The 22715-nt window shown below is 36.5% G+C and overlaps 1 protein-coding gene across 1 annotated transcript; it reads left to right on the forward strand.

Annotated features, from left to right (window-relative positions):
- Positions 1-1113: 1113 nt before the first annotated feature.
- On the forward strand, positions 1114-22415 carry klf3 (Kruppel-like factor 3 (basic)). Its single transcript, XM_052126925.1, has 7 exons — positions 1114-1338; positions 9718-9777; positions 10813-11223; positions 12675-12834; positions 13038-13182; positions 18864-19012; positions 19128-22415. The coding sequence occupies exons 2-7, from the start codon at positions 9736-9738 to the stop codon at positions 19307-19309; spliced, it is 1089 nt and encodes a 362-aa protein (XP_051982885.1). The 5' UTR covers positions 1114-1338; positions 9718-9735; the 3' UTR covers positions 19310-22415.
- Positions 22416-22715: the final 300 nt, after the last annotated feature.

A 22715-nucleotide genomic window follows, 5' to 3' on the forward strand; every position in this document is an offset into this window, starting at 1 on the left:
AACTTCCACACCCCTAACTGCCAAAAGAAAAAGGAAAATAAATTCACAGTGCTCTTTTGGTACTCTGCAGGTGTGTGTGTGTGTGTGTGTGTGTGTGTGTGTGTGTGTGTGTGTGTGTGTGTGTGTGTGTGTGTGTGTGTGTGTGTGAGTGTGAGAGAGAGAGAGAGAGAGAGAGAGAGAGAGAGAGAGTTGGGGGTGAGCTGTTTCTGGTATAGGTCTTTCATAATGCTAGTATGAATTAAAGGGTTTGCTTCTTTATTCTGGGTAAATAGACACAGGTTAGGCGTATGTGCATTGTCGTCATCAGGTACACTATATGTTATTGTTGCTGATGACTTGGCATAACTCCACCATACAATGACTACTGCAAAAAGCCTGCACACACACATTTGCGTGACTGACAAGTAAGAACAAAATAGGACTTTGGTTCATGCCTTTAATGTATAATATTAGTGTATTCATGTGCTTAATAATTCACTATATTGCACTATTCCCTTGTCCTTATGGCATTGCAAATATGATAATCTTTTAGCCCAGTTGAAAACACCTCTTAAACCAGCCTAAACTGGTTCAGCCTACCGTTAGCTGGTCTCCCAAAAAGTGCCCAAAGACAACAGACTAAGTTGAACTGACTGGGAGAGCAGCAAACACCAGCAAACTAGCTTAAGCTTGTTCAGGTTTATAAAGATGTACAAAATATGTCAGACTGAAAAAACAACTCACTTCCTGGGGGCCCTTTGCTTTATTTATTGACATGTGCATCTTCCAAAGATTCAACAATGAAAATAATTATTTGTATATCATGCAATTCATTTGTCTTCTACCATTGTTGCAGTACCAGGCGACCTTTATCCATGATTGTTAGCTCTTTGAAACTCTGTGAGGCGTATCTTGCCAGGAAGGGACTGAGGGAAAGATAGAGACAGAGAAGGAAGGAAAGGGTGGCGAGGGAGAGGCAGGCAGGCACGGGCTGCACACACCCAAGCCTTTCTCTTCTCTTCTGCCCCCTCACGTCTCCGGTTGTGAGTATCTGGAGCTAAGAGCGCGCCCATAAGCGCCCCACCCTCACCTCCCGCGAACGCCCCACCCTCTGCTCACGCTGCACATTCATCTTGTGATACGCGTCCATCTCACTCAGGAGACTTTAAACAGTTGGACAAGAAGTTATTTCGTAACACGGGGAAGTTGTTGGCGTCAAAAAAGTGTGCTCTCGTTAACGCAAGTGTGTCATTTGGATATGTTTCATGAAGTTGATGCTGTCTCCGGCGGTGCTCTTGCTTCATAACGTCTCGTTTTTAATTTGAGGAATATTTACACTGACTCGACATCTGCTGAATAGTAAGTTATTGTTTTTAAGAACTTCTTTTCATAGGGTTGATACCAAAATAATTACGCCTTCCTTCAATAAAAATGTTTTAGTCCATCATTTATTTGTCATTTAAGTACAATCCTTTCGGCTGGTTTTGCTATGTCTATTTCAGAAAGTCGTTTCAGGTTTGTGCACATGAGCGTTTCTGAGACATCAGTTCTGACAGATGTTTATACAGCCATTTCATACATTTATTTGGATTGATCTGAGATGGTGCCTATATTGCTCTCTTTTGGTAGGTCTCTTGGTGCTTTAACGGTACTAGTTGACATACGTTAGCACCTATCTAGTCTTGTACCGTCACTGTAATACAGTTCAACAAGAACACGGGAAATCGACGTGATCTTGCCGAAAGTTCTTGCATCCTAAAATCGAACCCTTTCTGCCGAATTACTGACAAGCATCGTCCCCCTACTAATTTTAAATCTTAAACTAATATAATCTTGTATCAGTATTCAGTAATTGAGACAGTACACACAGTTTCAGTCCATTTATGAACAGTTCAGAGCAAATATGCAAATTTTAGGCAGGTTAAATGCACCTCGATCATTTCATTCAGCCGAAGGAACATGTAGGTGTGTATGTGTGTGCCTTTGCGTTAATTGAAAAATCATTTGTTTTGTTTGTTTTGGTAATAACTTCATAATCACTGGAATTGTTAACAAAGGTATTACATTATAAAATGTTTGATATATTTGTAGTTAATATACATTAATTGTTTGTATTTAGATTTGACCTGTATTTTATATAATAAATATATATTTTATATACACTACCGGTCAAAGGTTTTGAAACACTTACTCATCCTTTATTTTATATATATATATATATATATATATATATATATATATATATATATATATATATATATATTCACATTTTAGAATAATAGTAAAGTCATCAAATCTATGGAATAACATAAATGGAACTATAGGAATTGTAGTGTGACTAAACAAAATCCAAAATAAATCAAAACTGTATTACATTTTAGCTTCTTCAAAGTAGTCACCCTTTGCCTAGAATATGCAGACATGTACTCTTGACATTTTCTCAACCAACTTCTTGAGGTATCACCCTGGGATGCTTTTTAAACAGTATTGAAGGAGTTTCCATTTAAGTTGGGCACTTATTGGCTGCTTTTCTTTATTATTTGGTCCAAGTCATCAATTTAAAAACTTGTTTTTTAAATTAAATTTTAGTTTTTATAATAAAATAAATTAATATGGTGGGACAATTATATTTTTGTCTACAAAACTAATTTCAAATATTTAAGCATACGCCTTCAGATCAAAAGATTTTGAAGATCATGAGAAACATTTCAGTCAAGTGTTTCAAAAGTTTTGACCGGTAGTGTATATTCATATTTAAATGTTCTTGAAAAGCTCTGAACTTTGTTGACCATCATTTAATGTTTGTAAATGACATGTTGATGAAAGTTATTATAAAGTTTTATAAAGCTTTTCTTCTGTGCGCTGCATCATATTTCAATAATTGATTTTTTTATTCAGTGTCACCTGGACTATTCATATTGTGGTTTAACATTTTGTTTGCTTTGACAAGATTATGCATGGCAAATCCTATCCTACTAGTATATCAAGTTTTTTTTAATGTTTCTTGGTTGTTCACAAATCTGGTTGAAATATCATCACTATGTAAAGCTTTGATTGGCTTCTGTACTATCTTGCCTGTTTTGCGTATGATCAACTCTATGCTTTAAATGTAAATATGTGAGTGAGTGTGTATTTTTGTATGTATTTTGGTGTGTTCAGTTCACATCTGTATCCATTCATAATGGATATCTTGACTCTAAATTTAGTATTTTAAGTATGAAGATTAGTGTACCATATATGTATGTGCTTGGTCGATGCAGCGTTTTAGGTGCAATATTCAAGCTTGCTCTTAATCCTTGTCTCGTTCTCCCATCCTCTCAGTCTCTCTCTCTCTCAAAGTCTCTCTCTCTCTCTTTGGTCAGTAAGGCTGTTGTATCCTGAGCTTTTGTTTCAAGGCTGTGGTTTGCGTCAGACATTCCATCTGGCACATGGAGCCTCTTTTCCTGTTTTAAGCATTGGAGGGGAGGCTGCCTATAGGGGGAATGAACACACACACACACACACACAGACAACACAACACTCTCTCTCAACACATCACAAAAGAGGATCATTGTCATATTCGCACACTGTTGTTCAAATGTTCAGCCTCTCCCTTTCTCTATTTTCCCCTCTGTATCTCTCTTTCTCTTTAGTTTGAGGGAAGGCCAGATAGAAAACTATGGCCCCCATGTAGCAGAGCTCCCCTGCATGCCTTTGTCTTACTATATGGAAATAATAACAGACACACTGAGGTGCACTTTTTGGCCTATATTTATGGTACTATAGAAGCCTATCTGTAAAGTTCTCTTCCAATGCACCCGCATTGTGATCAGATCCTTTAATCTACCCTAGAGGTATCTCTGTGTATGGTATCTCTCAGAGAATGGCACCTGGCTGAAAACAGTTGTCATTGGCTGGTTATGTTCATTTAGCCTGTGCGGTTAAGCTTGGTTTGTCATTAGATGTACTTTACTTTGTAATTTTGGTCTTTGCATTTTCTTCCATGTCAGCAACCCGGACCATTTTGCTCCACTTGGAAACTCTAATAGAGCGGAAAACTGCCATTCTGTGGTTTTGAGTGTGTAGATTTGCATACAGTGGTATGCTATGTTGAGGTAATGTATCAGTATGGTAGACTTGACAGAATATGTTTCACAATGTTTTAAAAACAGCCTCAACTGGCTATTTGCACAGCCTGAAGTCAAACGCAGACAACAGAATTCAGGGAAATAATTAGTAATGTCACTAAACCCTGAAATTGTTCTCTCCTGGAAATGCTGTCAATCGCTTGACAAATGACTTGTGCAGTGCAGGTACACTGTAAAATCGAAATAGTTGACCTTACTTTTTTAAGGCAATCGGTTTGCATGCTTTTTTTAAAGTATACATGCTTATTTGGCTCAAGTAAACAGAACATATATTTTTTTAAAGTAACGTTAACTAGATACAAGTAAACTTAACTAATTTGTGATTAAAGTATCATTATTTTTATTTGAATAAATTGAATTGAAGCACTTCTTATACTGTATAAGGGAAATTATGACTGAAATCTCAGTTAGCCATGTGGTACATTGGATTCTCCTCAGTACTTTGTGCACATAAATATGCTCTTTTGTAAAAGACAATTAAGTAAAGACAAATGGCTTATATTTAACAGGCTTCAAGTTCATCAGAAATAACACTAATCACCCAATGTTAACTTAACACAAACCACAACTATCAACTAGCTACTACAAAATAACAACGATAGTCATAAGAATTCAAACTGTATTAATTTTTAAATAACAATATATATATTTTTTACAAAGTATCCTTGTTTTGGCCAAACATATATAATTTATTCAAGCAAAAGGGTTTATAAGTAATTTTGTACTTTATAATTTTGAGTTAGTACTACAAGCAGAAGCAGAAATTTTAAGAACCTATTTATATGATTCCAAAATGTGGCATTTCAATTACTGTTTAATTAGGACAACTTAAATGTTTTTATTAATGACAACTTTAGGGTTTAGATAGTAATTGTAACTTAATTAAAACTATTAGTAAAAGTAGTCAAAAATTAAGCTTAAATTTACAATTTGAAATAACTATTAGTATTTACAGAATGAAGGCAGGCAAAGATGGAGGTGTTTTTAAAGAAACAGATAGGAATATAATCTTACAAAGACTGCAATTAATTAATGTAAAGTGGAATTAAGTATTAAAACATCATCCTTTAATTGGTAATAATATAATAATTACTGGTATTGGAAGTGTTATGAAGTCTAGCACTAACTGGCACTGCGATCACGCTATAATAACCACATCTAGCAGAGCGTGTACTAACCCATTAATTTTATGAGATTGTTAAGTTTAAATGACAGTCGTGTTTGTGTGTTTTGTTGTTGTTAGCAGCAGTAAAAGATTGATTCATGATTAATGTAACAGGTTCACCTGAACTCTGCCAACTCTATAGCCTGGAGGATTGTTGTGAACACCTCTCTCCACCTCACTCAATCTGTTTGTCATTTAAAGTGCCTCTTAACACGTTTGCGGAAAAACAAAACAAAATCGATACTGAAAAGGTCTACATATGTGTGTGTGTCTCTTATCCCTTATTTGCAATATGACTTTTTGTTTGCATAAGATTTCTTAAGAAGCAGGAAAGTTTAGCAGATTTTGAGGCCTCTGCAGACAAAGTTAAAACAGCTTGGCTTTGATGAGTGGGAGTAGAAAAGTTCTAGTTAGAAGAGTCTGTCTAACCCTTGGATAGATTTGAATCAAAGTCTTAAAGGTGCCTTGCAAAGTTTTCAAAATTCAGGGTTTGTATAAAAGGGTTAGGTCACTCAAAATGAAAATTCTGTTATCATTTACTTACCCTCATGATATTACAAACCCGTATGAATTACTTTATTCTGTGGAACACAAAAAGCAGAATGTTTACGGTGCTATTTTCTGCTGGCCTCCAAAAATTATACTATAAAAGTAGTCCATACAGCTTGTGTGCTATATTCCAAATCTTCTGAAACCAAATGATAGCTTTTGTGAGGAGCAAACAAAAATGTAAACAGCTCTTTAGAAACTTGTTGTGTTATTTTATTGCAAAAAACGTGTGGATGTTAACAAAAGTTAATTCCATTTTAAACAGACGGAGCACAACAGAATGGAACAGAATGTGGGGATCTTTTTTCCGAATTAAACTCCTTTCAACTTGACACACCACTTAAAAACGCATTACATACTCTGTGAGATGCTGACCAGAGAGCAAGCGCAATGGCCAAAGACCTCAACCTAAGGGGCTGTTCACACCGAACATATTTTTTAAATTGTTATTTTATGTAAACATGCACTAGATGGACATCTTTGACCGTTTTCAGCATCTGGTAAGGAGCACTGCATTGTTTAGAAGCTGTGTCAAGTTAATAAGAACTTCAACCTTTAAAAACGTGTCTTGAGACACTTGCATTCTGTTGTATTTGTTGCTCTGTGTCTGGCTTTTTTATTGCACAAGAACACAATCGGTCCGAAATCATCGTCATTGCTTGGCACACATCAAATATTCGAATGCGCAATTTTATCTTAAATTTGACAAATATTCCAATATCAAATTTTAATTTGATAGCCTTATATTCTGCTAATCTTCTGTGTTCCATGTACGAAAGAAAGTCGTACGGTTTGGGAAGACATGAGGGTAAGTAAATGATGACAGAATGTTCATTTTTGGTTGAACAATTCCCAAAACAATACAGAAAATGTGCCCCTTGGTAACATATTCAAACTGATCTAACTTATCTGTTGAGTCCTGTATTTTGTTTCTATTTAATTGTGTGGAACTCTATACTGTTGGTTTCATGTTTGGATGAGTGTATTTATGTGTACGTTACACCTGATCCTGAGGCCAGTAGGAGTGTTAGATGTTTCACAAGCCTGTGTGTGTGTGTGTGTGTGTGTGTGTGTGTGTGTGTGTGTGTGTGTGTGTGTGTGTGTATGACTGGCACTTATGTTAGTTTATATGTTTGTGAGAGAGAGGTCTCTGAAAGAGTTAGTGATCTATTTGCTGGGAGTGTATTTGGACTCAGTGAACTTTGTATGGATTGTTTTGTGTGTTTGTGTTCTAACAGCACCACTCCAGGTTAATGATTGGAAAAAGAGACTTTATACTCACCTCTCTCTCTCAGACTTTGGACAGTAAAAGCACTCAAATATCATTGAGTCAGCCTCATGGCTTACTAATGAAATGTCCCAAATACCGTTCTGTGAGGGTCCATTATTACCACTGAAGTGGATAAAAATGAGTAGTAAATGCAATGAGTAGAAAATGCATTTAATAATAAATGTGTTATCATATACAGACTATAGCACCTGCAGATGAAAACTGCTTTAATCTTTGTGGCTAAAGTCTTTGAATACTGACTCAAAACACACAGACAGTCCATATAGCAAAACATATTTGTGGGCGAATTTCATTCGAAAGTGAGTGTCATTATGTCCTCCTCAATCCGAAGGGCAGTGCATTTGACGTGAGTACTCCGGATGGTGCAGGGCATTGGCTCATATGTGTGTATTCGGTACTTCCTACATGAAGACATACATAACTGTTACTATATTTTATAATTGAAATTTTATATTGATAACATAGCATCCAAAGCTGGGGGTTCGCTGTCCTTTTCTGCATATCGTGGCGCCATTTTGTGCACCGTTCTGCATAACGTGGCGGCTCGTTTTTGCTTATCACGCCCCATTCTGCACGTTTCGCGGCCGACCCACCGGCCCACTCGGTTCACCCGCTGGCCAGTCTGCCCCTGATCGGGCCCAAAGTGCATCGGCCCACCGGGAAAATGCCCAGTAAGCCAGATTGCCAGTCCAGCCCTGACTTTTCCTTCTTCAGTAGAACACAAAAGAGATGGTAGGCAGAATGACATTCTCAGTCAGCATCTCCTTAAGTCCTTTCATCCCTTATCTTAAGCTGCATTTTTGTGCATTATAACCCTGTTATCTGTACATGAAAAGATTTAAGGGTTTTGAAATCCTAGGTACGTATGTAAGATCTTAAATAAATTACCTGTTGAAATGAATCGCAAACTGCAAAACTACTTCCTTCCAAGTGACCATTGTATGTAAATGTCACTAAAGTAGGTTTGGGCGATACCACTTATTTTCATTTCGTTCCAATACCAAGTACTTTTAGGCCAATATCGCCGATGTCGATACCAATACTGATACCTCTATTAAATATTGAATTCATTAGATAAAATGAGCAACTTTATTATTACTTAATTTTTTATATATATTTATGCGCCTAAACAGAAAATGATTTGGCTGCTTTGTTTACCCTTTAAAAATTAGTTAGTATAAGCCACAAATAAAACCTCAAAATGAGCCATAGATATTATTATATAGTTACTATTACTAAAACCAAGATACAATATGGATAATACAGTAATGTTGTAGCAAAACCATGGTTAATTGTATCAAAAACTTGGTTACTGCCAAAAAAAAGAAAAAAAAAGAAACATGGTTACTACATTCGTGGTTACTAGTCATATTTAATAAAATATTACTACAGTAAATCTATGGTAAGTTGTCATAAGGGTGTGATTTATTAATGAAATAATACATAAGAAAAAAATAAATAAGCCTGTAAAGATGGTCACATAATGATTGTCACATTATAATACATGTCACATCTAGGCTTGTCATTACTTATTGTGAATAACTCCAGATGCTGTTTTTCTGTCATTAAATCGACTCCCTCTTTGAACGAGCTCTATGACTGAAAGCGTGAGCACTGTCTGATTGCTAGTGTGTTTCAGCATTTTTAGATGCATTTTGTTCCCAGGTTTACACCATACTGAGAGGGTGAGGTAGAAAAGTGCTCTCATAGTGTTATAGTCTTAAGCACAGACACACACACAGAAACCATTCATAGCTGTGGACAATTCTCACATCCCCTGTACTTTAAGTGATTAGTGTTTCAACACCTCTCACACTTCTGTGTGCTTGGAATGAGGAATGACTTCCTGTTGGCTTATTGTCAAGGATGTAACCCTTGATTGCGAGGCACCAAATGTAGCTAAAAGTTTAAGAATCCATTATTGGTTAATTGATCACTAATCTGAAAATTAGGGTGGATGTGTCCCCCTCAATGTTTATAACGTTTACTGCCATTTTTTTTGAGTGTTTACTCCTCTGCAGTATACAATCTAGCCTATAAGACGTTTCTTCTTGGAGGTCTAAAGACATTCACGATTTAGAAGTTTATGATGTAAATCTCCCCTTTTCTCCCCAATTTGGATGCCCAATTCCCAATGCACTCTTAAGTCCTCATAGTGGTGCTTGTTTAGCGTGTTACTGCGGAGACGTAGTGCGTATGGAGGCCCACGCTATTCACCGCGGCATCCACGCACAACTTACCACGTGCCCCACCGAGAGCGAGAACTACATTATAGCGACCACGCGGAGGTTAACCCAACGTGACTCTACCAACCCTAACAACCGGGCCAATGGTTTGCTTAGGAAGCCTAAATCTGCTCTTTTTAAGATTTATCAGATGTTTGTATACAAAAATATGAATGCAATGTTTAAATACCTATAAATGCACATATGTGCTACCTGGAACCTGTTTTGTTTTTAAAAAGACATTAACCCCTATGATTTGCCTTTTTTTTTTTTCTTTTTTTTTCTGTTTTGCTAATGCAATTCATAATATGTGTCTATCTGTAAAGTGCTAGATTATTTAACACCAACTGTTGTACAACTGATCTTTCCTGTATTTTCTAGAATTCCAGGGCAGCAGCCATGCTCATGTGTGATTACCCAATAAAGACAGACATGGAGACGGTGAGTTCAGTTCTTAGGGCCAATGCTCAATGACGTCTTGCAGATTTTAAATTTTTGTGTTTATAATTGTTTATAATTATATAATGCCGGAAACGTTATTGTAACACCAAACAAATAATTTCAAATGAGCCAGTTTTTTTAAGAGTTCCCATCTTATAGCCAAAATACACTTAAAAATATTGGTAACTTGCAATGGTTACCTTAAGCTTTTTCTACCTAGTCTAACCTTAAACTTAACTAGGTTACTTAGGAATAACGTATTCAGGCTGATTCACTGATGGTAAATAATATATTTGACTTAACCAGATTATTTAGATGTTACCACATAGTTTTGTTAACATTTTTCTGTGTAAGTTGTTTTGTTCTGATTTGCAATGTTCCTCAACTTTCCTGATGCTTGTCTGGCTCTTTGGATCAGGTTTACATGATTTTAAAGAAAACAATGCTTCATTTTTCGTTTCCAATAACAAACCTGCCTTACCAACTAACATACAATGGGCTGCCTGGCACAGATCCATCTAAACACCCTGATATTGGGTTGCCAGTATGTGTGTTTTTCAAGGGCAGTTAGTATGTGTCAGAGAGTCCTTGAATTCTGGATAATAATACAAGACCCATGGAAAGAGACTAATAAGAGATAAGAGTATGAGTATATTATTCTGATATTACAAAAGGGTTACTCTAAAACTCATATCATAATGACTTTCTCTTTTGTCTTTCTCGCTCCTTCCCTTTAACTGCAGATGGAAAGGCATTCCTTTCTTATTAGGTTAGGAGTTTATATGGGATGGGAAGTTGAATTTGGCTCTTACTCAGTCATTCAAAGTTATTCTTTTTGGTTTATACTCTCCAGAGTCAATTGCTGTTCAACACAGCTGCTTCATATGATGTGTGAGTGAGTGAGTGAGTGTGTGTGTTTGTGTGTGTGTGTGCGCGCACACTTGTGTAATTATGTACATGTGAATGTGTTTATAGGCTAGCAAGTTCACAGTATATTTACTGTCTCTCCCTTTCTTTCCCTTTCTCTTTTTTTAGTCATTATACCAGACTTACCCTACACTGATTAAACCACCATCTGAGGCATTTGGAGTTGTATTGTCCTCTCCCATGGCCACTACTCACACGGGCCACCTGTACCCCCCTCACTACCACCATGCCACCTATCAAACACACTACCCCTACGGGAGCCCCCCTCATACCCAGTCCCAGGATGCCCATCACTCCCAAAACGAGCCTGTTGACTTATCTGTCAGCAAAAGATCCTCTGTTTCATCGCCTTCATCATCACTGTCATCCTCATCTCCCAGAGCTACGCCCCCATCCCCTTATGAGCGCGGCAGTCCAGTCATACGTCCTCATCTTGGCTGCAGTTCTATAACAGGAAGTGTTTCCGGATCATCCCAGACAAGGCAGTTGAGCCCATCAATGGCCCTTCCCATTCCTGCGGTAAGAATAGTCTTGTTGACAAAAAAGTACTATGGTGGTAATACCATATAACTGAATGATTACTAAATTATTGATATTTATATGGTAACCCAAGGTGCTTTACTTTAAAGAATACCATTTTATTACCATGGTACATGTCTAGAAAACATGATCATACCATGGTCCAAGTAAGGGATAATGTACAGTCAGCCGGTTATTGCAAAATAAACCCTGTCAGGGTGATCAGGAAGAGGAGGGGTTTTGTATCTACCTGAATGGGTTTATTTTGTGGTAAGTAACAGCTGAACCCGCTTATTACACATCTACTAACCAAATGAATAAATAGATGGACATGAAATATTGATTTGCGTTGAATTTATGTTATTACGTTAGGAAAAAAGAAAATGCTGAACAGTTGATTTGCACCTCTGATTTGCGTTTTGGTTGTTTATGTTTTCTGACTGCTCATTATCCAGCTTATTACAAGACTATTTGCCAAATCAAAAATAAATGGACATGAAACATTGATATGAGTAGAAATTGTATTATTAGCTTACTTGAAGATATTGCAGAGTGATATGTGTTGGTAGCGTAGTGGGCTAAAGCGCATAACTGTTAATCAGAAGGTTGCTGGTCCGATCCCCACAGCCACCAGCATTGTTTCCTTGAGCAAGGCACTTAACTGCAGGTTGCTCCGGGGAGGATTGTCCCTGTAATAAGGGCATTGCCAAATGCATAAATGTAAATGTAAATATGTGAAGAAGGAAAGATGATTCGCAATACCCGATTAACAGGTCTGATATGTTTTAATCCCAGGATGTGTGGTTGTTACTAAGACATTTTCGACCGCTATGTGGCGTCATTGACCAATCAGAATTGAGTATTCCAGAGAGCAATGTAATAAGTATAAAAAACATTATATTAACATCGTACATGTTCAAAAACCATTATCATACCATGGTACAAGTCTATAAAAGCATGATATTATCATGGTACCACGTTCAAAAAACTAAAGAAATAAGTTTTATTAGTGTTTGATTAAATCTGGCTCTATATATGATTTCTACAGTTAATGTTTGTGTGTATGTATCCATAAAAATATTCTGTTTTCATTAATATAAAGTGTTAGTAACTTGTGCACATACAGAGATTAACATATTTTAGGATGTATTGTCAAAGAAGGTTTAAAGCAGCAATCAGGTTGTTTTTGCAGTCTCTTGCAGCGTGTAATTTCCATACCACTACCAATGGGAATTGCAATCTGTTTGTTTCAGCGGTCAGAAATAGCAATATTTTCTCAACCAATGTTGTGAGTTTGGGGAGGGACTACCTGTTTGACCAAACAATGGAAGATGGGGGACTGTTTGTGAGACCTGTTTGGAAACATATATATATAAACGTATAAACATATAATAGATATGTAAAATAGATGGATGTCATTGTTTATGCCTCTGTGTTTTTCTTGCTTGCAGGTGACACAGGTTTTGACTCCTTATGTATCGAGTTCTGGCATCTTCCCTGTAATCTCTCTGCTGCAGTCGTTACCTGTGCTCTACCCTTCCCCCCTACACCTGTCCCCCTCCATCATGATATCATCCGTCACACCTGAAGATCCTGCTAACCACAAAAAGTGTAAGGAAACAACACTCTCAAATCCATCTGTATCACACACACAGTATGTAGGCATATTCACATTTAATCCTCAAGCAAACAACGCACTTATAGACAAGCTCTCATGTAGTAACTTTTTTGGTACCTGACAGTTATAAGTAATAAGATAACCTTACATATGTTTGCATGCTAGACTGATTTGTCTCTTACTTCTTTGTCTCCAGTTCCAACTATGAAGTCAGAGATTCCCCATGACAGCCATGAACTCCTCAAGCCAATTAAATCAGAGCCCTGCCCTGAACACGTTCAGGATCCCCACAGCCAGGAAATAACATCATCCGTCATTACTGTCCCACCGAGTTATAATGAGTGAGTGCTGAGCCCTCAAACACACAAACACATTGGTTTCACTATATTATTAAGAACATTTCATAGAAGAAATGGTTATTATATTGAGGTGATGATATTTTATAAACCCTTTGGCTCAATCTAAGCCTAAAAGAAATCTGTTGATTTCAATAGATTTAAATCAAAACATTATTTGGCCCAATTATGAGCATTTCAAGTAAGGAAGTCCATTTAAGATGTCCTCCCAAGTCAGGGTTTGTCTTTTTTTTACTATGATTGAACGTTTTGCTTTTACAAGTATAGCAAACCTTTACACACTCACTCACTCACTCACACACACACACACACACACACACACACACACACACACACACACACACACACACACACACACACACACACATGTTGTGTTTCCATGTTTTATGGGGACTTTCCATAGACATAATGTTTTTTATACTGTACAAACTTTATATTCTATCCTCTAAACCTAACCCTACCCCTAAACCTAACCCTCACAGAAAACTTTCTGCATTTTTACATTTTCAAAAAACATAATTTAGTATGATTTATAAGCTGTTTTCCTCATGGGGACTGACAAAATGTCCCCACAAGGTCATAAATTCAGGTTTACTATCCTTATGGGACATTTGGTCCCACAAAGCGATACACACACACACACACACACACACACACACACACACACACACACACACACACACACACACACACACGTTGGGTTACCATGTTTTATGGGGACTGTCCATAGACATAATGTTTTTTATACTGAACAAACTATATATTCTATCCCCTAAACCTCAAGGAAAACTTTCTGAATTTTAACATTTTCAAAAAACATAATTTAGTATGATTTGTAAGCTGTTTTCCTCATGGAGACTGATAAAATTTCCCCACAAAGTGATAAATACACACTCTCTCTCACACACACACACACACACACACACACACACACACACACACACACACACACACACACACACACACACACACACCTTTATTAACTATTTAAATGAGGACATACCAGAGACTTTTATTATCTTTATGTAAAGCTAATTATAAATGCATAATCCAAGCCCCAACCCTACCCCTAAAAGTAAGCGGTAAAACTTTTCAAAGTTCATTTTTAGTTCATAATGCATTAACTAATGTTATCATATACAACTATTCATTTTACAAATGTATTAGCACATGGTGATATTAACATTAACAAAGATTAATAAGTGCTGTTTAAGTATTGTTCTTTGATATTTCATGTTAACAAATGAAGATAACTAATGTTAACAAATACAACCTTATTGTAAACTCTTACCAAGAAAACATATTGCATTTTTAGGATAATAATAATATATATATATATATATATATATATATATATATATATATATATATATATATATATATATATATATTTATATATGTTTATTATAATAAAATGTATTTAATGTATTTATTGGGGATTTATACAAATGTATTTCTATGAGTTATTTTTCCAAAAAAGGACAACCCCAAATGTCCCCAAAGTGAGGTTTTGTCAGATTTAACGAACTTTTGGAGATGCACACACAAACACACTCACTTTTTCTCTAGATATCTGTGAGACGTCACAACTTTTTATGTTTTGTTGCATGTTTATAGGCTGCATAGCACTTTAAGTGACATGCATGTAAAGTCGACACTGTACATCAGCTCATAAAAACAACCTTCTGAACACCATATAGTAGCCTGTAATTACACACATACACTCATGCAGACATACAGAGGCAAATTCTGCACACAAATACACACAACCAGAGTATAAATGTATGTACAAGAGTATGTAGTACATATCTATCTATCTATCTATCTATCTATCTATCTATCTATCTATCTATCTATCTATCTATCTGTCTGTCTGTCTGTCTGTCTGTCTGTCTGTCTGTCTGTCTGTCTGACTGTCTGTCTCTATCTGTCTGTATGTATGTCTGTCTGTCTCTCTATCTCTCTGTCTGTCTGTCTATCTATCTATCTATCTATCTCTGTCTATCTCTCTCTCTGTCTGTCTGTCTGTCTGTCTATCTCTCTGTCTGTCTCTATCTATCTATCTATCTATCTATCTATCTATCTATCTATCTATCTATCTATCTATCTATCTATCTCTCTGTCTCTCTCTCTCTATCTATCTATCTATCTATCTGTCTCTGTCTCTCTGTCTGTCTGTCTCTATCTATCTATCTATCTATCTATCTATCTATCTATCTATCTATCTATCTATCTATCTATCTATCTATCTCTCTGTCTGTCTCTATCTATCTATCTATCTATCTATCTATCTATCTATCTATCTATCTATCTATCTATCTATCTATCTATCTATCTATCTCTCTCTCTGTCTCTCTGTCTGTCTGTCTGTCTGTCTGTCTATCTATCTAGTGAACAATAGAACTTTGAGCCCTTTCTTTCCTACATTTAAATACATGAAGACTACTTGACCCAGATCTCATTGATAATGGGTTTGGCCTACAGTTCTCTTGTGATCATGCAAGGATCACATATGTCTGTGTATGTTTGCATATTTCTGTATCTGATGTTGCTTGTTGTGGGTCTGATAAAATCTCCTAGTGTGCACGTCAGAGACAGTGTGTCTACAAGTATTTTACAGTAAATCCATCATGGGGTAGGAACGTATCAGCGCATGAATGCATTCAAGTGCATTCTTGCGAGTTGTGTGTAAATGTTTTTATAAGTTTTGCATAATTGTTTTGTGAATGCAGTTTCACAGTTTATGTGTATTTGTGATGTCTTCCATTGGGTGTGGTGTCATTAGTCAGGGAAACATGACAGATAGGAAAATAAGTGTTGAATTTACAGAGAAAGGAGCTATATTTGCAAGGAAGGGTGGAGCGAGCACTCAATGGAGAGAGGAAGGGAGGAGGAAGGTAGAGTGATCATTTTACTTTGGGTGCGGTGCTGAAAAAACAGCTACTTTTAGGATCAAATGCCAAAAAAATGTGAGAATGTGTGAGATAAGGAAAGAGGTTGAAAAGATGTGCAGTGGTTGAAATGGATGGGGGGCAGGTTAATGGAGAGACAAGGAGAATGAAAGAGAGAGCGGCCCAGGAAGTATTTAATGACAGGGTGTATTTAAGCAGGAATTTACAGTGAGAGGTGTTTATTATGTCTTTGCTATGTTGGTACATTAAACTTAGACTCTTACGTGACTGAATGACAAATTATTGGAAGTTCACAATAAAAAACTAATTCTGTCATCATTTACTCACAACCCATGCCCAGGGGTGAACTGGTAATCTGTAATACTGGACATTTTCCCAGTGGGCCGACGCACTTTGGGGCCAATCATGGGTGGACTGGCCATCGGGAGATCCGAGCGGGCCGGTGAGTAGGCCGCAAAATGTGCTGAATGGCCCGCAATAAGCTAAAATGAGCCGCTGCGTTATGCAGAACGGACAACAAAATGTGCCGCAATATGCAGAAAAGGACAGTTTTGGGCCAGTTGCCATGTAAAATCCCGGGCCGATTTATCTTCCCAGTCCAGCTCTGCCCATGCCATTTCAAAACTGTATGACTTTCTGTTCACACTGTTCTTTTAATACAAAGAAAGTGAATGGGGAGAGATGCTGTTGAGCTTCAAAAATAAAAATAAAATAATACATTAAAATGATATACTACTTTTTTATTATTATTATTATTACAAGTCTTCTGAAGCCATATGATTTACTTAGAATTAAAATATGTGTGAAGATTATGCAAAATAATTAGTTTTGTGTTCCATACTGAAGAAAGTCATACAGTTTGAAACAACATGATGAACTATAAAGTGAGAAAATATTAAAATATCCCCAATGTGCGAATTGAAAAGACAAAGTCCTCTGTGAAACTAGCAATTAGAACATACTAAATTAGTGGGATTAAAACAGTATCAAACTGCAATTTACATATCAAATACAAATTGACAAGCCACTCTTAGGAATATAAAGCTCATGATAACCATGAAAGGAAGCATGTGACTGCACAAAAGCAAAAACAATAGTTCTTATAATTATCAATAAATAACAAAACAAGTTGATATGCATAGTTAATAGTAATATGGAGCTATCACTGCAAAAAATGATTTTCTAGACAAGTATTTTTGTCTTGTATTCCTGTCAAATTATCTAAACTTTCTTAAAACACGATTTATTTACTTGTCAAGCAAAATGGGATAAGATATTAAGTCTTGTTTTAAGATAAATCTGACTAAATTTAGTGAACTTTAGACTCAAAACAAGAAAAAAAATCTGCCAATGGGGTAAGCATTATCCCATTGGCAGATTTTTGGGAGTGGCCTGTAGCGCCCCCTAAGGGCGAATGTTGGCCATTCTTGGTTTGAGGGTTCCTGTTGACCTGTAGTATCAATGTACCAAATTAGAACTTTTTTGACCAGAAAATGGGAATTTCTGCTTGGCCTCTAGCGCCACCTTGTGGTGAATGTCTGTCATTCTTGGTTTGTGAATTCCTGTTGGCCTGTACTATTAATGTACCAAATTAGAACATTTTTGACCAGAAAATGGGAATTTCGGCATGGCCTGTAGCGCCCCCTAGGGGCGAATGTTGGCCATTCTTGGTTTGAGGGTTCCTGTTGACCTGTAGTATCAATGTACCAAATTAGAACGTTTTTGACGAGAAAACGAAATTTTGGGAGTGGCCTGTAGCGCCCCCTAGTGGCGAATGTCGGTCATTCTTGGTTTGTGGATTCCTGTTGGCCTGTACTATTATTGTACCGAATTAGAACATTTTTGACCAGAAAATGGGAATTTTGGCTTGTCCTGTAGTGCCCCCTAGTGGCGTATGTCGGTCATTCTTGGTTTGTGGATTCCTGTTGGCCTGTACTATTAATTTACCAAATTAGAACATTTTTGACCAGAAAATGGGAATTTTGGCATGGCCATTCTTTGCACAGTACTTCAGAGTGATGTCATCTTTAAGCATGTTAGGTTTGAAAAACCATCTGTCAAAATTACATTTGATTTATTGACACGTATATATTGTTAAAATTTGGACATTTACATAAACACGCCCCTTTCAGCCAATTTGTATCGTATTCATTTTTCCTAAGTAACGTTTTCAAAGACTTCAATTCTACATGTGAAATGTGTACCAAATTTCAAGTCAATTGGAGCTACAGTTCAGGAGAAGAAGAGTTTTGTAGGTTTTCACAAATTTTCAACGTACGGGAAAATCCATCATGGCGGAAGTTATGGGTCCTTGAGGCTTTTTTGTTCCCCATGAGGAATGAGGCATGTACACCAAGATTCAGAAGATTTGGACAAATGGCGTGGAAATGGTATCACTTTGAAAATTTATTTTTTGGGCCTGGCCTATAGCGCCACCTATGGGCGAATGTGGACCATTCTTGGTTTGGGGGTACCCGTTGGCATGGAGTATCAATGTGCCAATTTAGAAAATTTTTGACCAGTGACTTTTTGAGCTATTGGGGCTCAAGGAGAATAATAATAATAATAATAATAATAATAATAATAATAAAACTGACAAATACAATAGATTCCCTCCTTACGGAGGAATCTAATAAAATAAATACCTGTATGCATCGAGTTAGTTGTATTGTTCTGACCCCTGGTGGTAAAAGTGAGAATTGCACACCAAAAAACATGCTGACGATTCTTCTGTCTCCTTTCTCTCTTTAAAAGGGGGAACACTCACTCAGTAATTGTACGGCGAAAGGTAGAATCTCCTGATCCATTAAAAAAGCGTCGAATTCATCGCTGTGACTTTAACGGCTGCAATAAAGTCTACACCAAAAGTTCCCACCTCAAGGCTCATAGACGCACACATACAGGTAAATATATACACACAGACGTATGTACACAAAGATGAAAATTCTCAGCTTGTGCTGATGCTAAATCATACTATTAAATTCTCTAAAATGTTCTTTTCTGTGTGTGATTGTTTAGGGGAGAAACCCTATAAGTGTATGTGGGAAGGCTGCACATGGAAGTTCGCCCGCTCTGATGAGCTGACCCGTCACTTTCGGAAGCACACGGGTGTAAAACCGTTCCAGTGCCCTGACTGTGATCGCACCTTCTCTCGCTCCGATCACCTTGCCCTGCACAAGAAGCGCCATCTGCTGGCTTGAGCTCAACACTGCAACATGTGAACAGGGCAGAAGTTGCACCTTCAATTAAGGTGTTATTTAACAGGATACTTCATCTTCCTTGATGTTAATGGGGCATTTTCCGTATCCCACCCCCTTCCTGTTCAGGAAACGATGGAGGCGAATAGGAAGAAAGAGTGGAGTTGTTGGAACACATGATTGCTGGCCTTACTCCATGAAAAGAATCTTTGTCAAAATGGATTTTTTCACCATTACTATGGATATTGACATATACTGATAATGCTATGGATATGACCCTCATATATACAGACCATATTGGATGCCATTTAAAGTCAAAACAACATGCACCTTTAAGTCATCAGTCTTTTTCTTGATGCCTAGCACTCTCTCTCTTTCTATATATATAATATCTCTCTGTCTCCCTCTCTCATCCATTCTGTTTTGCCCTCTGCTGGTCAGAGGAATATTGTGCCAGTTACAGCACTACACAAACTTACAAGCAAAAAACAGCTGCATTATTTCAGTGGCACACACACACACACACACACACACACACACACACACACACACACTATCACATTTATAATGTAGTTTTTGATGCAACTCGGGTCAAACCTGCACAATGTGAATTTTATTCTTTTTTAATATCAATATGAAAAATGAATGTGTATACATAGATCTTGTATATCTATTCAGCATACAGTATGTGTTTAATGTTTCAGTGTAAGGACCAAAGCTGATCGCCTTGCACCTTCTCTGTTTTTCGGAAATTGTTGGATTCGGACTGTTTGTTTTTTTATTATCCTAAGCAATGGTAGACATGGTATGTTGATTTTACAAAAGTACAAGGCAGAGGTTTTGGTTCCAAGGGTTGTACCTCTGAGCACCTGACCTATTACTTACGTAACAGTCAAACAGTGGCATATTTTATTAATTGTAATCTGAAATTAATATTGTAGTTTATTACCATATGTAAGTACTATGTACTGTGTAAGTTCTTTGCAACTCTGCACATGCACAATTGATTTAGTAATGATATTATCCCACATAGTTCTTTAAAAACAAAGGTAAATATAGGTGAAGTTAAATTGGTGTCTGTAATGCTATTATAGGATGGCCATAAATGGCAAGGGATTCATATAGTGTCTAATCGGTGCCTTTGTCATTCGCTAAACAAAACTGCATGCTAAATGTTAGTTTCAAGGACTTATAGAAAGCTTCATTTTGCTTAATTTCACAATTATTTATATTTTAATCATTTCTGTAATCAGGAGTATTCATATAATCCCAAATATTTAGTATTGTATCGTTTTGTTGTATCAAATTCAGTGTCCGAGGCTCAAAGGGGTGAAAGGGGTTTTCAGGTGGAGAAATGTGATAAATGTGAACCATTCAATAAGGGGCATTATTTTAAGAGTTCATTTTGGTTATGGGTAACATTGTCTTACTGGTTTCACAGCACTTTGTTTTGTGAGATATATGTTAAATGTGTGAGAAAAACATGGATATACATTATGCATTGATGAGTGTACTCTTGTTTTTCGGTTTGAAACTCATTTTTATGTGAACATGTGTTTGTAAAACGCAATGTGTCAACGGAAACAGGGGGAGGGGGGACCAGTTAGTGCTTCCAAATCCTGTCCTTGTTTCTCCCATGTTCTGTTTTCTCTTCTCAACTGAAGGACAATTTTGTGCTGTAATCGTTCAGAAGGAGGAATAGACCAAGGGAGAGAAAAGACTACATAAGAAAGGACAGAATCCTTAATGAAAAGAGTGAGATGAGTCAAAGAAATAATTAGAGAGAATATGGATGAAGCATTTGTTTCTTGGTCTAATGCATAAACCACAGCAAATCTGTAATATACAACACAGAAATTAATTAATCAGATAGAAAAATGGAAATATTAATATATATTTTAAGGAATTATATGACTGAATGTGCAGTTTATAGACAGCATGATTATGATATTTTTAATCTGAACAAACATAAGTTTTTTTTTAAAAGATGTGAATCTTCTGTATTTTCTAAATTTTTTATGTTTTCACAGTTCAAAAGGGAATATTATGCTGTCCTTTTACCAAACTGTGAATTTAAATACAAAATGTCCAAATACGTATTGTATTATATAGATTTAAATATGTATTATTCAATAAACTTTTAAAGGTAATTTTTTGTAAATGTGTTGTCATTGTCCCCGCGACCCTGTACACAGGATAAGCGGTTGACGATGGATGGATGGATGGATGGTGTTGTCATTGTGTTTGATTTTTATTTCAACATTTCCTGGTTATTTAGGACACTGTGTTTCACAATCCTGGCTTAAAGGAATATTCTGGTTTTAATACAAGTTAAGCTCAATCGACAGCATTTCTGGCATAATACTGATTACCACAAAAATGTATTTCTTTAAAAAACAAGAAAAAATCGAGGTTACTGTGAGGCACTTACAATGGAAGGTAATGGTGCCAAAATTTGGAGGGTTTAAAGGCAGAAATGTGAAGCTTCTAATTTTATAACAGCACTTACAATAATTCTACTGCTTCTGAATGTTTCTCTGAGTGATGACGACTAAACCCAGCCAGTGCCAGCCAGACATCACTTCAATATTTTATGATGGACTTCAGATACCAACTGCAACCATAAGACATTAAATACTTAATATGCCACTGCCTAAACCTTGGACGATAAGGTGACCAGACTTCTGAAAAGAAGAATAGAGACTTCAGTGGTCAATAGGTCATTTAAATTTCATTGTACTTATTAAAAAAGGGGAAAAGTCAGATTTTATGTATTTTGACCATGTGATAATGTGCTGAACTATTCAATGAATGTTCTGTAATTGTTGTTTATAAATAATAATAATAAACTAAAATGAACCATGGTTTCACTTAAGTAATACTGTAATAACCATGGCTGTAGTAACCATGTTTTTTGGCGGAAACCTTTTACCACAGTGCTATTGTAGTAGTAACCATGGTCAATTGTGTGCTAATTAAGGTTTGACAAAATACATGATTAAACTTTGGCTAATGCAGTAAAACCATGGTTCATTTTTGTAAAGGTAATCAAAGCAGAAGTCTAATATTTGTATGTTTAGGGTCATTAAAGTCATAAAAAGAAATTTATGACTTGAATTGTGACTAAAATAAGATTTTAAATGACCTAATTGGCGACACCCAAGATGTCGCCAAAATAAATCTATTTCATTTGTATCGACAATATTGGACTTGGTATTATTGGTATTGGATTGAAAAGAAAATAACTGGCCTCACCCATCCCTAGTAGGCCATCTCATGCATTTTAATGGCACTTCACGCTGGTTTAAAATCATATCTTAAATATGTCAAGCAGAGGAAACCTAGTTAACAAGAACTTGTTAGAACAATAGTACAGTGAAGCGGAATGCATGCTAATTGGATTAACCAT

The sequence above is a fragment of the Xyrauchen texanus genome, chromosome 5 (assembly GCF_025860055.1).
Source record: "Xyrauchen texanus isolate HMW12.3.18 chromosome 5, RBS_HiC_50CHRs, whole genome shotgun sequence".
In the NCBI taxonomy this organism is placed as follows: domain Eukaryota; kingdom Metazoa; phylum Chordata; class Actinopteri; order Cypriniformes; family Catostomidae; genus Xyrauchen; species Xyrauchen texanus.

Coding starts and splice junctions, on each gene's coding strand:
- klf3 (XM_052126925.1), top strand. CDS start 9,736: ATGCTCATGTGTGATTACCCAATAAAGACAGACATGGAGACG. Junction 12,835..13,037: donor TCCTGCTAACCACAAAAAGT/GTAAGGAAACAA, acceptor CTTTGTCTCCAG/TTCCAACTATGAAGTCAGAG. Junction 13,183..18,863: donor GTCCCACCGAGTTATAATGA/GTGAGTGCTGAG, acceptor TCTCTTTAAAAG/GGGGAACACTCACTCAGTAA.